Here is a 14,360-nt window from a genome sequence, read left to right as displayed (position 1 = left end):
AATATATTTTAAATATACAGAAATTTGTTAGAAAAAGTTTATTTAGCTGCTTCTATATCAATAAAGCTTAAACTTTATTGATATAGAGGCAGCTAAATAGTTTATTTTGCAGTTTAAAATTGCTTTTTCTATTGTTCTTTTGCCAACATGAAATGAACAAGTGAGAAGAAGATTAGCTAAACAAATCTAAGATAAGTACTTAGTATTTTAACAACTTGAATTAATATCTATCTAAATTTAGTGTTACTAGGATGTATGCTTCTCCTGAGGCATGCATTTTATTACACCTGAAGCAGTACCCCACGCTCGCTAGGTTTCAAAGGTTTTATTTGCCATAAGTGTTTACATTATGATGGGGGAAAAACGGTTTTTTTTAAATTTATGCATTGTTATATCTACAAGAGATAAAAATAAACAAGTGAGTTTTAAACCAGTGAGATTTAAAGCTCTTAACTCAAAACTCATTACGGTGTGCATTACATAATGTAGTGGCTTTTTAAACTTTGAAGTCAGTTTTTTTTTTTTTTTTTGACGGCTGTTTAATTATCTCTTAGTTAGTTTTCTAAATGATAAGAAGTTTAAAAACTTTTTTAATTTCTGCGTTAATTAATCAATTAGCTTTCTAATGATTAAACAGTTATCGGTCCTATATATACGTTTTGAGTAATTTAATAGTAAATTAAAACAATCCTATTAATTACTTATAAAAAAATGCGTTAAAGTTATAAGGTCAGATGATTTGATCTTAATGACTCTTTAATTAGCTGTACAAGAAAATTTTTGTACCTGAAAATGTTTAATCACTTTGACTAATATAAATAACAAATAAATTAAAAAAAAATCAATTTCTAACGAGTATTTCAAGAGATATTTCAATTGGTGAATTCTTTGTACACCTGAAGCAGAAAAATGGGCAAAAAAGCAATATCACAAGAAATCAAATGGCAAATAGCCGGTCTATTCAAAGATAACACAAAAAGTCAATGAGAAATAGTAAGATAATATGGTGTTTGATTATGCTGCGTCCAAACAACGCAAAAGATTCACCAAGAGTTGGCAGACGGTCAAAACTTAATTCTAAAGATCAAAGCTTATTGTATCGAGTTGTAAGGGAAGATCCTAAAAGTAACTTCTGAAAACTGTCAGCTAAGTTTAGTAATGAGGCTGGCAACGTTAATGTTATTTATAGCACAGTTAGAAGGTGTCGAAACGCAATATCAGAACTTTATTGCTGCAATAATTAATATTATAGAACCAATCAGTATTTCAGATTATTCAGGATTTAAAGAACCAGCAAAACTGATTTAAATCTTTCGAGATGAAAATTAAGTCATTTTGAAGAATAGTAAGACAAGACATCATTTTTATAAAACAACAAAAGCATTAATCTATTTTGAGATCATCAACGATGACTTTAACAGCATTAAAGAAAGGTTTGATCAACCAGATTTTAAAAGCTGCATACATCTCAAAAATCTTATTCTTAAAGCAGAGGCAGGACATGAGCGAACAGACATTACAATCTTTTTACGGAGAGTACCGCAAAAGTGCCTTACTTTGCACAACCGTTGGTAAGTTTCCACAGCGATATGTCAAAAATATTTACCCTCTAGCAACTAAAAATTTGAATCACAAATGCAAAACACTTTAGAATCCGACGGTTTGTTCTAGTGTCAATACAAAACTCGTGTAAAATAGTTTTGTAAACGATATTTCTGACAACACAAGTCGTTTTGTTTAAAGATGGAAAATGAAAAAAAAAAAAAAATTTCTTGCAACTTTTATCTGTGCAGCAGATCAGAATTGAACTCAAAAGTGAATTAACTGTTTAAAGTGTTTATTATGGTATTAGTTTGAATCAAACCCATTGTCGATATAACAAAATAAAGAATAATAAACTTGTAAGTAAAGTACTTTTTTTGGTAGAAATTGGCGTGAACTTTGAACTTTTTTGTGCAAAGTCATCAAAAATGTAGTTGGTCAACGAACAGCAATACTTTCTAAAACGTCAATGCTGATATTCTATATAAACAGATTTTATATCATACTTTTTTATGTTTTAATTTCTTGGATAACTCAGGGTCAAATTAAATTAATAGTAATGTTTTTTTCTAGATGTCAAGTCATTACAAAAAAGAAGGTTCAAATCAGAAAATACAAAAACTATACAGAAGACGATCTATGCATATGTCTTGAAGATAAAAAATCTAAAAATCTGACACAAGAGCAAATTGAAAAAAAAATTTTTTTTCAATTTGCTCTTGTGTCAGATTAAATTTTTTTCAAAATTCATTTTTACAACGACACCTAGAGCTAACAAATAAGTTTGTGCCAAATATAAAAAAATCACGATTAAATGTTAAGGTTTTCTAAAAGTAGATATTCAATATCCTACCGAAGTCATATAAAATCCTCTACCAGACAACATATACAATTATAGCCAATCTAACTAATGACCCTAACTCAAAAAAATACTTAATAAAAATAGGCAGTAAATACCCCACAAATATAACAAACACTTCTAAGACAACTATTTCTATAACGATATCAGGTCATGCACCAGGTGAAATTTTACCACCTTTTGTTGTTTACAAGGCTATAATCTTTGACCAACTTGGTGTCCAGGAGTTCCTAAAGGTGCCTGATACTTAAGCACTAAAAGTGTGTGTTTTGATGAAGAAGCTTTTAAACAGTGGTTCTTTTCCATAGTTTTACCATCTTTGAAAAAGAAGTTACGAGTTAAAGTTCTATAAGGCAATTAATTATCCTCTCACATCTCTCTGAACGTTTTTATTGAAGCCTGTGAAGAAAATGAAAAAGTGCCCGAGTTAGATTTTAGATGGGGCTTTTGAACTGTGTTTTGCTTATTTTGATTTTTAATTTAAAAAAAGGTCTTTAATGCTTTTTTCTTAAGTTTACCTACAAAAGAACCATTTTTATGTGTTTCGTAATTTTAATAGGGTGGTGTTCAGTATTTTTTTATCATAAAATGTTACATTCTTTATTTAGCAAAATAATACTAAAATTGATCTTTTGTTTTTAATCAAACTGGCCTTAGAATTCTTAGTCCTTTAAAAAGACAAATAAAAAGAGGTTACTTTGCACCAATCCCATACACATCTTAAAGCTATTCAGTTTTGTTAATTTTGTGCAAAGTTACCAACACCCCTGGTTAACTTTGCACATTTTTTAAACAATCTTGTAAAATTACTTCTTAATTAGTAAAAAAAAAATTAACAATTAAAATAGATTTTAAATATCCTAAATAAATGATTTGCTACTTTATATCAATGTAATAGAAGTTTAAAGCAGATTTCTATAGATAAAAATTACGAATAAGTCAAATTTTTGTGCAAAGACATTGTTACGGTATTTTGAATGAACAAATGATTATATTTAAAGTAAGGATAGTAATAAATTATGCATTATTTTTTAGTTAACTGATATTTACCAAAAAAAAAAAAAACTATTTCCACACCTCTTTCTAGCGCAAACAATGAACTTTATGAGCTGCATAGAGATTCCTTGAGGAATCAGCTGATAGATCAGGATAGACCCTAAACTCAATTACGTCTGCAATACTTACTGAAGATTTAAGCAATTTGAGCGAGAAAAAAAAAGATTATGTTTTTACTGCTCATAAAGTTTTGTCGACGCTGAAAAAGAACAACATAGAACGAAATAAATATTTTCACATAATATCCATTATGTGGACTTTCCTTAAAAAATCTGCAAATAAAATTGAAATATTTTGCTACTACTAATCCCACGAGTTTTTTATAAACCAAGAAATTCATTTTCCGATTTCTCAAGAACGTTTCACTACCACGATAAAGCATGGTCACGAAAGAGGGTTAAGCAACTCATTAAGAATCAGTATCTTCATTTATCTTAGCGAGACTTTCGAAGCTTCTTCGTTATCTTCTTTTAGTTTGACCACTTTGGCAATAAGCTAACCTGAAGCTAATCAATAAGCCAATCATAAAGAAATAACCATGGTAATCATAAAGAAATAACCATGGTAATTCATGGTTGGAGCATTTGTTGTTGAAACATACTTTGATGTTGATCAGAGCTTAGAAACGGTCGTTGGCCGTACGGAAGTGGCTGCATGGGATTAGGTGGCCGGAACGAATTTGGCACACCAGTTGGTCTTTGAATACTTGTGAAAGGACACTATGAGATAATCAAAGTAGTGCAATTTTTTTTAAAAAGTTAAGGAAATTATAGTTATAAGAAAACTTAAAAGCAAGTTTTCATAGTTTGAAAATTGATTCGTGATACCTTTAGAAAATCATAGTGTCAAAGTCACTTGCATCCTCTTTAAAAAACCTACATTTGATCATATTAACAAAAATCAATAAATGGCATACCCGATTTGCGTAATGACCTTTTCCTCGACACTATAAACATCAAAATACATCAGAATTAACTACTAAGAAAAAACAACACTACTTAATAACAAACGTATCATATCATCAATTGCAATAAGATAATTTTAACGTAGGAAAAAGATTGCTATATACCCATCAACCACTGCATCAGACTCCCAGAATTTGACTCAAAATATGATGTTATATGATGATGTAATAAAAATATGATGTAATGATGATGTAAGGAAAACCGTTTTTTGATTATTGGAAAAATAGAATCAGAATATTATTTTGTTTTATTTTCTTTTTTTTTTTTTAATATTCATTTTTTGTCATTATAAATTGTAATTTATATACTTGATTTAACATAGTGATAAGCAATTTACTAAAACTATTTTTTCTTTAAATTTAATTTTCATTTAATGATACTTTGAATAATACAAATGTAATAATCTTTTTTTTTTTAAAAGCCTGTTTTTTAAAGTCTGTCTTATTGAGTCTGTCTTACTAAGTCTGTCTTTATGTCTACAATAAAAAGTAGTAAACAAAATACATCTAAAAACAAGCAAATACAAATAAAAATAAGAGCATAAAAAATTTCAGATACACTTGCTGATTCAAAAAAGTCTTTTTAAGACAATGCTATACCTTGTAACAAGTTACAAATTCCAGTGGACGTTTTCCAAATGGGACAAAAGCTGCGCCGGCATCAGCAGTTTTCATAACTGAATTATTTGTTATACTAGGCAAAACGCCCCGAGGTATTCCAGAAACCTGATTTTGTACAGAAGAGAAAAAATATTGTTGCTGTTGTGAAAATTCTTGTGATGTGATGTTTGCTGGAGTTGGTTCCAGGGGTGCTACACCTTCCCCCTAAAGTACAAGTTAAAAAAAATCAAACTTGCAATTAACACATGTTGTATCAATTCATTATTAGTAAATATATGTAATTAAAAAGTAAATTAAAAAAAAAAAAAATGTGTAAAATGATTTTAAAAATAATAATTTCAAGTGATGCTTTTTGAAATAGTAGTTGTAGTCTAATTCTAATTAAAAGTTAAAAATGAGAAAAAATGTAACAAATTTAAACAAAAAACTGTAGCATCTATCAAATTGGACCAGAGTTTAAAAGAGAAAAAATCAATCTTGAAATAAACCATTACTCTCATTGCAGCTTCTGCAGCTAATCTCCTTGCAACAGCACAATGTGTAGATTTATGGCCCTGTTCACCACAGGCATGACACACTATATGTGAAAAGGGTTTGCGATCCTCCAATAACTGTACCTCAAAATTGGGACTAAAGAAAATTCAAGAAAAAATAACTTATTAAATAAAATGCTACTGGTTATTTGTATTCAAAATTAATACAAAACTGATTGGCTGAAATGATTCTGAAAACAACAATTTCATTGTTCTGAAATAAAAAATAAAAAAACTAAATAAAAAATTATATTATATAAAAAAATATTAAATTCTACCAAAGGACTTACTGAGAATATTTACACTTTTTACCATCTGGACAGAAACCACACATGTAGTTTACACACATTAAACGTCTAACATGTCTGTTCTTACAATGAGGTCCTAAAATATAATGCTATTTTTAATTTGATTCTTTTGCTATTTCAAAGTGAAACTTTTTTCTTTGTATTTTTTTTCTATGAACTTTTTTTTATCAGCAATAATTTTTTTTTTTTTTTTTTATCAGGAACAAATAAATTTCTTTTTTAATTTTTTTTTTTTTTAATTTAACTCAAGTAACAATAAAGTACTTTCTATGTAAATTTGTATAATTTGATTTAGTTAACTCTTTTAGAGGGTAAAGGAGATTTGGAGGAGTTTCTAAAATGAAAACTGTTTTCTTTATTTAACTTTTAAAATCAGTTTATTTCAAGCCACCCTTATTTAACTTTATTTAACTTTTAAAATTAGTTTATTTTAAGCCAACCTACTACCTATCAACTTTAAGTCAAAAGTTAATTACTCTGAGACCATAGGAAAACCCAATTTCATTTTTTCAATTTTTCAACTTCAACTGTTCAATTTTTATACTTAGATTTAATGATGAATCAAAAATAATGTTAAAAAAAACAAAGTAGATCCTGTTTAAAGATAATAACATTTTTTTAAAAGTTATTTAGGAGCATTCCAAGAAATCAAAACAAAATTTGTGTTCCTGTAAAACATCCTCATGAAGATAAAACAATATTCATATGAAACATCTCTATGAAATGAAACATCCGTGAAATGAAACATCCGACATGAAGATCAAACAAGTTTCATCAGGAAACAAAACTAAGTTTTGAGCTGATTATTTGCTTGAAAATCAGTTTTTGCCAAACTAAGTGTAGTAATTGGTAGGTTTTTAAGAAGTATAGAGAAGAAGTATAGAAAAGCATTCTTAGGGGAAAATTTCCCTTCTAAAACACTAGATCCAATAGACCATGTTGACACTAAAACTAACTTAATTCAACAATTTTTAAAAAACTCTTTTCCAATTTAAAATATCATTTTTCTCTTAGGTTGCCATAACAGCATTTAAGCATTCTTCGCCCTTTCACCCCAGTCAGTAATGTAATAATCATTGAATGTCTTAATTATTAGTAATTAAAAATGAGGCGTTAACAATTACTAGGGTCAATCATTACAGACATGGTACTATTGAGATCAGAAATATGATATTCGTTCCAATGATAATAGTTGAGCCAAGTGCTGAAAACATATTATATCATATTTTAATTTGGCATGTGGATAGGTAAAGGTGTGCAGACATCATTCATGGTTAAGATGGAAAACTTTATTTTGATTGTTATAAAAGATTTAAGCTCACCATGCTTGCAGAAGCCTCTCTCATACCAAGCACAATCTTTAATCTTATCAGCTGGGTCCAAATGAAGAAATGGACATTCTTTGTTGCTGCACTGACCTAATGATACAATATTTTAACAAAAATGTTGCTCATTAAATTAAAATGTGCTTGAGCTCAGAATGAAAGATATAAGCAAACTGAACTAACCATATTTTATATAGAAGTAACATTCAGGCATCTTTTCCATGTCATATTTGTGTAAAAATTCACAGTTGTCACCTTTTTTACACAAACCTCTCAACCAATGTTTACAAACAACCATTTGATGTCCACTAATGTGACGAAGTGGGCATAATTGTCCACGGGTGCATCGATTACTTATAAAGAAATCACAGATTGCAGCACCAGATTCTAAGATGCCAGAAAAGACATTTAAACTTAGAACTGCACTTGCCTTTAACTAATTGCACAAGGATTAACTAAGAAAAAAAATTTTTCAAACCTGAATTTATATGATTAAATCAGAAAAATATAAAACCCTGTAAATAAAGATTTATGATATAAATATACTATCCATTCCAGGAAATGGCAGAGGTTGTATGCCAAGCTGCTCTTCTAATGCAATTTCAATATCAAAACGAATATCATCAATATTTGCAATTATATTTTCCATTTTTATTTTTCCTACAAATATTATTCAAACACAATTTAATTATCAATTTAAATTGATTCCACTGAATTTATCTATTATACTTCTATTTTAGGGTTTTGCAAGAAACATTTTGTAAATTATTTATCAGAAAAGTTATTTTTAAAGATTGAATTTATGAATTATATAATCATAAATTTGATTCAAAAGTATAATTATTTTATTACATGAGATAAATGAGATATGTGAGATAAAAATATTTTTATATATTTAAGATCAAAAATGTATTCTCACTCAGGAGAAGATCAATATTTACCTTACTATGGTAATAAAATTAAAAAATATTGAGGACATGTAACATGAGCCTCTTATGAGTTTAAGTAAAAAAACACAATGAAAGCAATAGTCAACTTCAACAATACAAAATAAAAAAAGGGGATTACTTAAGAATTAATTTTTTATTTGATTATCAAAAAAGAAAGAAAAAAAAGTGAAATCTGCAAAATATTATTACATTCACTTAGTTTATTTAAAAGAGAGCTATTAAAAAAAAAAAAAAAAAAAAAAAAGGAAGAATAAGCAAATCATCATTAATAAAAACAAAAAAAAAAAATCATTTATATGCATTCTAACAATACTGCAGCATGATATCTAATGTGCTCTTCTATGAAGGTTGAAATAAAATAAAAGCCATGATCATATCCATCTTGCAATCTAAATTTCGCCTTTAACATGGGATTTTCATCACACACTTTAACAAAATTTTCAGTTAATAACTGTTCTTTTCCAAAACAGTCAGCTGTTCCCTGATCAATTAATATATCCATGAGTGGCCCTTGATATTGCTTACCAAGTTCACAAGCATCATATTCTTTCCAAGTTTCTTGCTCAGGTCCTAGAAAAGCTGTGAATGCTTTTTTCCCCCAAGGAGAGTTTATAGGATTACTTACTGGAGCAAACAAAGAGACAGATTTGAACTTTCCTGGATTTTTTAAGGCACAAATAAGTGCACCATGACCTCCCACACTATGACCAAATATGGACTGAACATTCTTTAAAACAGGGAAATTATTTTCAATTATTTCTGGAAGTTCTTTGGTTACATAAGAGTACATACGGTAGTTCTTTTTCCACTTTTCTTTAGTTGCATCAACATAATATGCAGCCCCAACACCAAAATCCCAATGATCATTTTCTCCTTCAATATTTGCGCCTCTAGGACTTGTATCTGGGCAAACAACAATTATACCTAGTTCGGATGCAAATTTTTGAAAACCAGACTTGGTGATGAAGTTTTGTTCTGTACAAGTCAGTCCAGAAAGCCAATACAAAACTGGACATTTAGCAGACTCAGACAATGGAGGAAGATACACAGCAAAATTCATTTTTGTATTGACTTCATTGCTATCATGGCTATATACCTTAATATAACCACCAAAGCATTTTGAAGAGGACTTTTCTTCCAAAAGTACAGCCATACTATTAATTAATAACAGTCCAATATTTTTTAGAGGTACGAGAAAAGTAGGGCACAATCTAGTTAGTATTTGGACCACTAGGCACAAGGTTTTATTTCATTAATCGTCCGAGTTTGTCTCCTCGTGGTCCAAACATTGCAGCTGATAAGTTTGTCGCGTTGTTTTCACGTCTCTTGGCTTGTGAATTTTCTTTTACCAATTGTTGTATTATTATAAAAAATCATGCCACGAGGTATCTAAATGTAGCTTAGTGTTTTCCTTCTTTAAATTGTATTTAGTTGGTTTTAACATAAAATGCTTTGTGATTATTAAGAATGTTAAAACCTTAAATTTACATTAGGAAGTAGTTTTCATTGAAGAGTAATTAAAGATAAAAGGTTTAGTTAGAAAAGGGTTAAGAAGAGATTCTTTTTTTTTTTTTTTTTACCGAAAATAATTTCCTAATATGTAAAAACCATGCATAACTTAAAAGTCTGCTAATACTTTAGAACGGTAGTACTCATAGTATTATTACTCGTTAGTACTCATAGTATTATTACTCGTATAAAGAGTTCAGTCAAAGTATTTGACTTAATTTTATGTTATAAATTTAGCTTGCAGGTGTTGTTGATAAATTTTTATTATATTTTATCTTTTATTAGATATAGGAAAGGATAAAATGGCCATTTAAGAGTTAACTTCCTCAACTGCACTGACCCAACATTATTTGTCAGAAGTTTTTTTTTTTAACTTTTATATTATTTGATCTTTTATCTTCAGACAATTATCTAAATCTCTCTGAGGTCAGAAAAACTAATTCAAAGCCATTCACAGAATGAGAACCTAAGCTTTGACTCCTCTAAAACAAACAAACAAACAAAAAAAAACAACATAAAAAAAAAGGAAGAGAACCAAAACACAATGCATTAAAGTTTAACATCTTATTGCTGTTTGAATACTCGCTTGAGCTTTTATTTTTCTTCATTAAAATGAGACTTTCTGCAACAAAAAAAAAATGCAAAAATCATCTCTTTTTTTTTTTTTTTTTTGGTCATTCCATATCAAGTCAAAAGTAAAAATGTCATAAAGATAGTTTATATTCATATTTTCTTAGATATGGTTTCTGCTAAGATTTTATCTGTAACTGAAATTGCTATAGCTAAAATTTCAGAGATAATAATTTTCAGTATAACACTAGTGGGATTTTTAAACTTGAATACATTTTTATAAGCCAGCTCATGTCAGTATAATTATATCTTTGACATTCATTTGAAATCTTATCAACAATCTTATAAGTTCAGCTGCTTGTTGTAGATAGTAGTTTTCTCTATGTAAACTAAAAACTCCAACGTTTTTGAAAAGTTTTTAAAACATTATTTTTATGGTTTACATGGCTTCTAACATGGTTCTAATATTGTTAAAGTTCAGAATTGAGTTTTTGATTTTTTTAGGCAGAGGCAAAAACTATAAGGGAAGAACTAGACACTTTACATCTGCAGAAGAAATTGATCGTCAGATGAATGATGATGGGTGGAGAGTATGATAATTTGAGTGATTTTTTTTTACTAATAAACATTTGATTACTAATTTTTATTTCTTAGCATAATATTGAAATAAAATATTTAAAAGTACGATAAAAAAAGGATATAAAATGTTTAAAAAGTGAACATACACACATCTGAGCAAGTCTCTAATAAATCTAAATTTCATTTTAAAAATAAAATTTTTTTAACGAAACTTTAAAAGAATAAAATCTGCCCATATCTGCTCAGTGAAGCAACAATTTAAAAATAATGACTAGATGTTATTTAAATAAATATAAATATTAATAAATATTTGTTACTTTGATTGAGAGTAAAAATGGCTTCTTCTAAAATTAAAACTCTTTTAGAAAAAACAAGATGAAGCTCGTAACAAAAATAAAGAAGAAAATCAGAAAGAAAGCTCTGAAGAAGAATCAGAATCAGAAAGTGAATCAGAAAGTGAATCAGAAGATGAAGTAACCTCTTACTTAAATTCTTTTTTTAATTTTTTTTCTAAAAATAAGTAGTTTAGTTATTTTTAGAAAAAAAAGATAAAGCACTTGTTTTTAAAAAGAGTTATCAGCAGATAACTGTTAAAGTAATTTTTTTCAGGATGCCAAAAAGAAGAGTCTCATAGATATTGAAAATCCAAATAGAGTTCAAAACAAAATGAAAAAAGCAGGAGAAATATCTGCAGAGACCCCTAAACCAGAGCTTTCAAGACGAGAAAGGTATGTAAAAGATTTTGTTTTTGTTTTTAAATTAAATTTTGTGAGAACTAAAATGTTGAATATTTTAAATAGAGAGGCAATTGAAAAGGAACAAGCCAGACTTCGCTATGAAAAACTTCATGCTGAAGGAAAAACAGATGAAGCGCGTGCTGACTTAGCTCGATTGGCAATTGTTCGAAAGCAAAGAGAAGAAGCTGCTAAAAAGAAAGAGCAGGAAAAACTTGGTACAAATTTATTGGATTTTTCACTTATAAATTAAATAAATGTAAATGTTGTTTTACTTTCATATAACTCATTTGTAGCCCTCCATTTCACAACTCATTCTCAAGCCTCTCATTCCATTAAGCTTGTAATTGTTTTTTGATAATATGGTACATTATTCTAAATAAGGAGGTTGGATACTATAAACCTAATCCTTGTCATAGTTAAATGGACCGAATGCAGAATTATTTCCACTTTTTGTGTAAATGTTAAGGTATATAAAAGTTTACATAGATACACACATATACAATTATATAAATAAACCATTAGTTGCTGAAATGCTACTTTTTTTTTTTTTGTTATGCTCTCTTGAAAAAAAAAATTTTTGAATTTCTTAAAGCATTTTTTCAACAGTCTTACCACTACAATTGTTAACATGCCTGGTAACAAAATATTTCTTACATTCTCAAAATTAACATTTATCAATCGGTATGACTAATCTTTCTAGTATCAAGTGTAATCTTTATTCAATTACTTCATTTTAACTGGTAAAAACACTCTTAATAACATGTCATTGCTTCCACCAATCAACTTAATATTATAATATCAACTTGATTTATTTTTTTTTAAAGATGTTTTTGCTTCATGGTTGCAATTTTAAGGAGCCATTTTTAACTTTTGTTACAGAAGACCTCTGTTAAATGCAGTTATTTCTTTTTAACTGAAAAGTCCTTCCTGTAAAAATATAAATGTTCAAAAAATAAGATCCATCTAGTTTTTTTTAATCATTAGTTTATTAACTTAAAGTATTTTAGTTGGTTTTTTTGATTTATTTCAAAAATATTTTTTAAAATATTAAATCAATAAAAAAAAAACTAAAGAATCTTTTTTTCTCTTTTTTAATTTCTCTCCTTTAATTTCTCTCTATTTACTTCTCACTATTTATATCCTTTTTTTTTTTTTCTTTTTTTCTAGAAAAAGAAAAAGAATTAAAAGATGCAGAAGAAGCTCGCAAAAAGGCCATGGAAGCCCAATTAAACAGCTCTGCCTCTAAACCTGGAGGGCGTCGCAAGAAATTGTAACTTATTCTAAAAAACATGTTTATTATCTGAATTTGCTACAAACAGGAATATCGCAAGTTTCTTTGCAAAAATTAGACCTTTTGTTAATGCAAGAATTTATTGTGAATAATGTCGGAATAATTTCATAATTTATTTATAACTGGAACTAAGTTTCTTTGTTCAGTTTTTACTAGTTGCATTCTATGTAACTTTTCATACCATAAAATAGAATGATTTGATTTAGAAATCGTAGCATATTTCTTTTAACTATTTTAGCTTTATGGAGATTTTTATAGATATGGAGAAGTTCTCTAATTTTATCTCTAATTTTATTTTTAGTATCCTCTAAAGTTTAATTACTAGAAACAAGAAAAAAGAGTTAAACTCTGAAAGAAACTGAGTACTAAAAATAAGATTGTTATTAGGTTGCTATTTCCTATACCTTTTTAATTCTAATCTATTTATCCTTTAATACCTTTCAAATAAAGTTGCTTCTTTACATTTTGGAGGAAAGGATTTTTTTTTTTTACTCATTCTGTGCGGTGTTTTACTTATTGTGATAAGTAAAACACATGATATCCAAAGTATCCAACCCATAAACATTCTTTTCATTCTGTTTTATGTCATAAAGTATTTTTATTGCTAAGTAACACTCAAAGTTTTTTGAGCAAGATTAATTTCATAAAACTGATCTCTATAAGTAAAAATCATAATGATTAAAGATTATTTAATAACAGACTAACTTCATACAGATGATTGCCATAAAATAAAATACTAGTCTTAAAAGAGTTTCTCTTCTCATTTCATAACAGAATACTGCAGTCATACGCAGGTGGTCAGCATGAGGTAAAAAATTCTGCCATTTTGTGGAAAAAATTTGTGCATCATGTGAAAATAATGATTTTTTTCATTATTTTCACATGATGCACAAATTTTTTAAAAATCATTATTTTCACACTTTTCCTCAACCTAGTATTATGTCCTCAACCTCAAGTAAAATATCTTTCAACAAATTTAATGCGGCTTATAAATAAGTTAAATAATATAATAAATTTGATAAATATAAATTTAATACAGCTTCTGCAAGGTAAAATGATTTTCTGTTATAAATCTTGAGAGATTTTTTAGCAAAATTTCACAGGAATATTGTGGTTTGATATTGTTGATATTGTGGGTTGCATTTAAAATGCAAACTTGTATTGTATTAACAGAGATAAAGATAGTTTACAATTTATCACAATAAAGACATTAAATGGCTACAATATGTATTAAAGTAGACAATAAAAGTTTCTTAAGTACAAAGACAAATTTTGTTTGTTTTTACAATTGTTGGTTTGATGTTGATTGTGGTCTAAATTCTCACTTATTTAGTAATCTTTTAAAGCTTTTATGTCAAAGAAAGGTTCCCACTCAAAGCCAAAAAATTTTGGTTTCCACCCAAAAATTCTGAAGTTTTTGATGAAAAAGTTCAATAAATCTTTTAAAGTTTTTAATTTACCAAGAGTCTCAGAAGATTTTTGTGTGATGCTGTGATTAAAAAAAATAAAATAAAAT

At 27.9% G+C, this 14,360-nt stretch overlaps 2 protein-coding genes and 1 pseudogene across 3 annotated transcripts; 1 reads left to right on the top strand and 2 right to left on the bottom strand.

Annotated features, from left to right (window-relative positions):
• Positions 1 to 3,688: 3,688 nt before the first annotated feature.
• Positions 3,689 to 7,890, bottom strand: LOC149878697 (putative cleavage and polyadenylation specificity factor subunit 4-like protein). The gene is made up of 8 exons (XM_090071761.1): positions 7,755 to 7,890; positions 7,392 to 7,595; positions 7,206 to 7,301; positions 5,866 to 5,959; positions 5,537 to 5,672; positions 5,022 to 5,246; positions 4,374 to 4,403; positions 3,689 to 4,176 (listed from the first exon to the last, which is right to left on the bottom strand). Exons 1-8 carry the CDS (start codon positions 7,855 to 7,857, stop codon positions 4,027 to 4,029), a joined length of 1,038 nt encoding a protein of 345 aa, XP_089927887.1. The 5' UTR covers positions 7,858 to 7,890; the 3' UTR covers positions 3,689 to 4,026.
• A 530-nt stretch (positions 7,891 to 8,420) lies between these two features.
• Positions 8,421 to 9,436, bottom strand: LOC145192771 (S-formylglutathione hydrolase pseudogene; annotated as a pseudogene). Its single transcript, XR_016446902.1, has one exon. The product of XR_016446902.1 is annotated as an S-formylglutathione hydrolase pseudogene (transcript).
• On the top strand, positions 9,409 to 13,053 carry LOC149878696 (28 kDa heat- and acid-stable phosphoprotein-like). Its single transcript, XM_090071760.1, has 6 exons — positions 9,409 to 9,543; positions 10,742 to 10,827; positions 11,182 to 11,289; positions 11,426 to 11,544; positions 11,617 to 11,768; positions 12,721 to 13,053. Exons 1-6 carry the CDS (start codon positions 9,534 to 9,536, stop codon positions 12,825 to 12,827), a joined length of 582 nt encoding a protein of 193 aa, XP_089927886.1. The 5' UTR covers positions 9,409 to 9,533; the 3' UTR covers positions 12,828 to 13,053.
• Positions 13,054 to 14,360: the final 1,307 nt, after the last annotated feature.

The sequence above is a fragment of the Hydra viridissima genome, unplaced genomic scaffold, assembly GCF_058129835.1.
Source record: "Hydra viridissima isolate aposymbiotic clone 2 unplaced genomic scaffold, HvirCarnegie_v1 scaffold_14, whole genome shotgun sequence".
In the NCBI taxonomy this organism is placed as follows: Eukaryota; Metazoa; Cnidaria; class Hydrozoa; order Anthoathecata; family Hydridae; genus Hydra; species Hydra viridissima.
The sequence above is the reverse complement of the archived record's forward strand: the minus strand, read 5'-3'. Positions and strand labels throughout refer to the sequence as shown.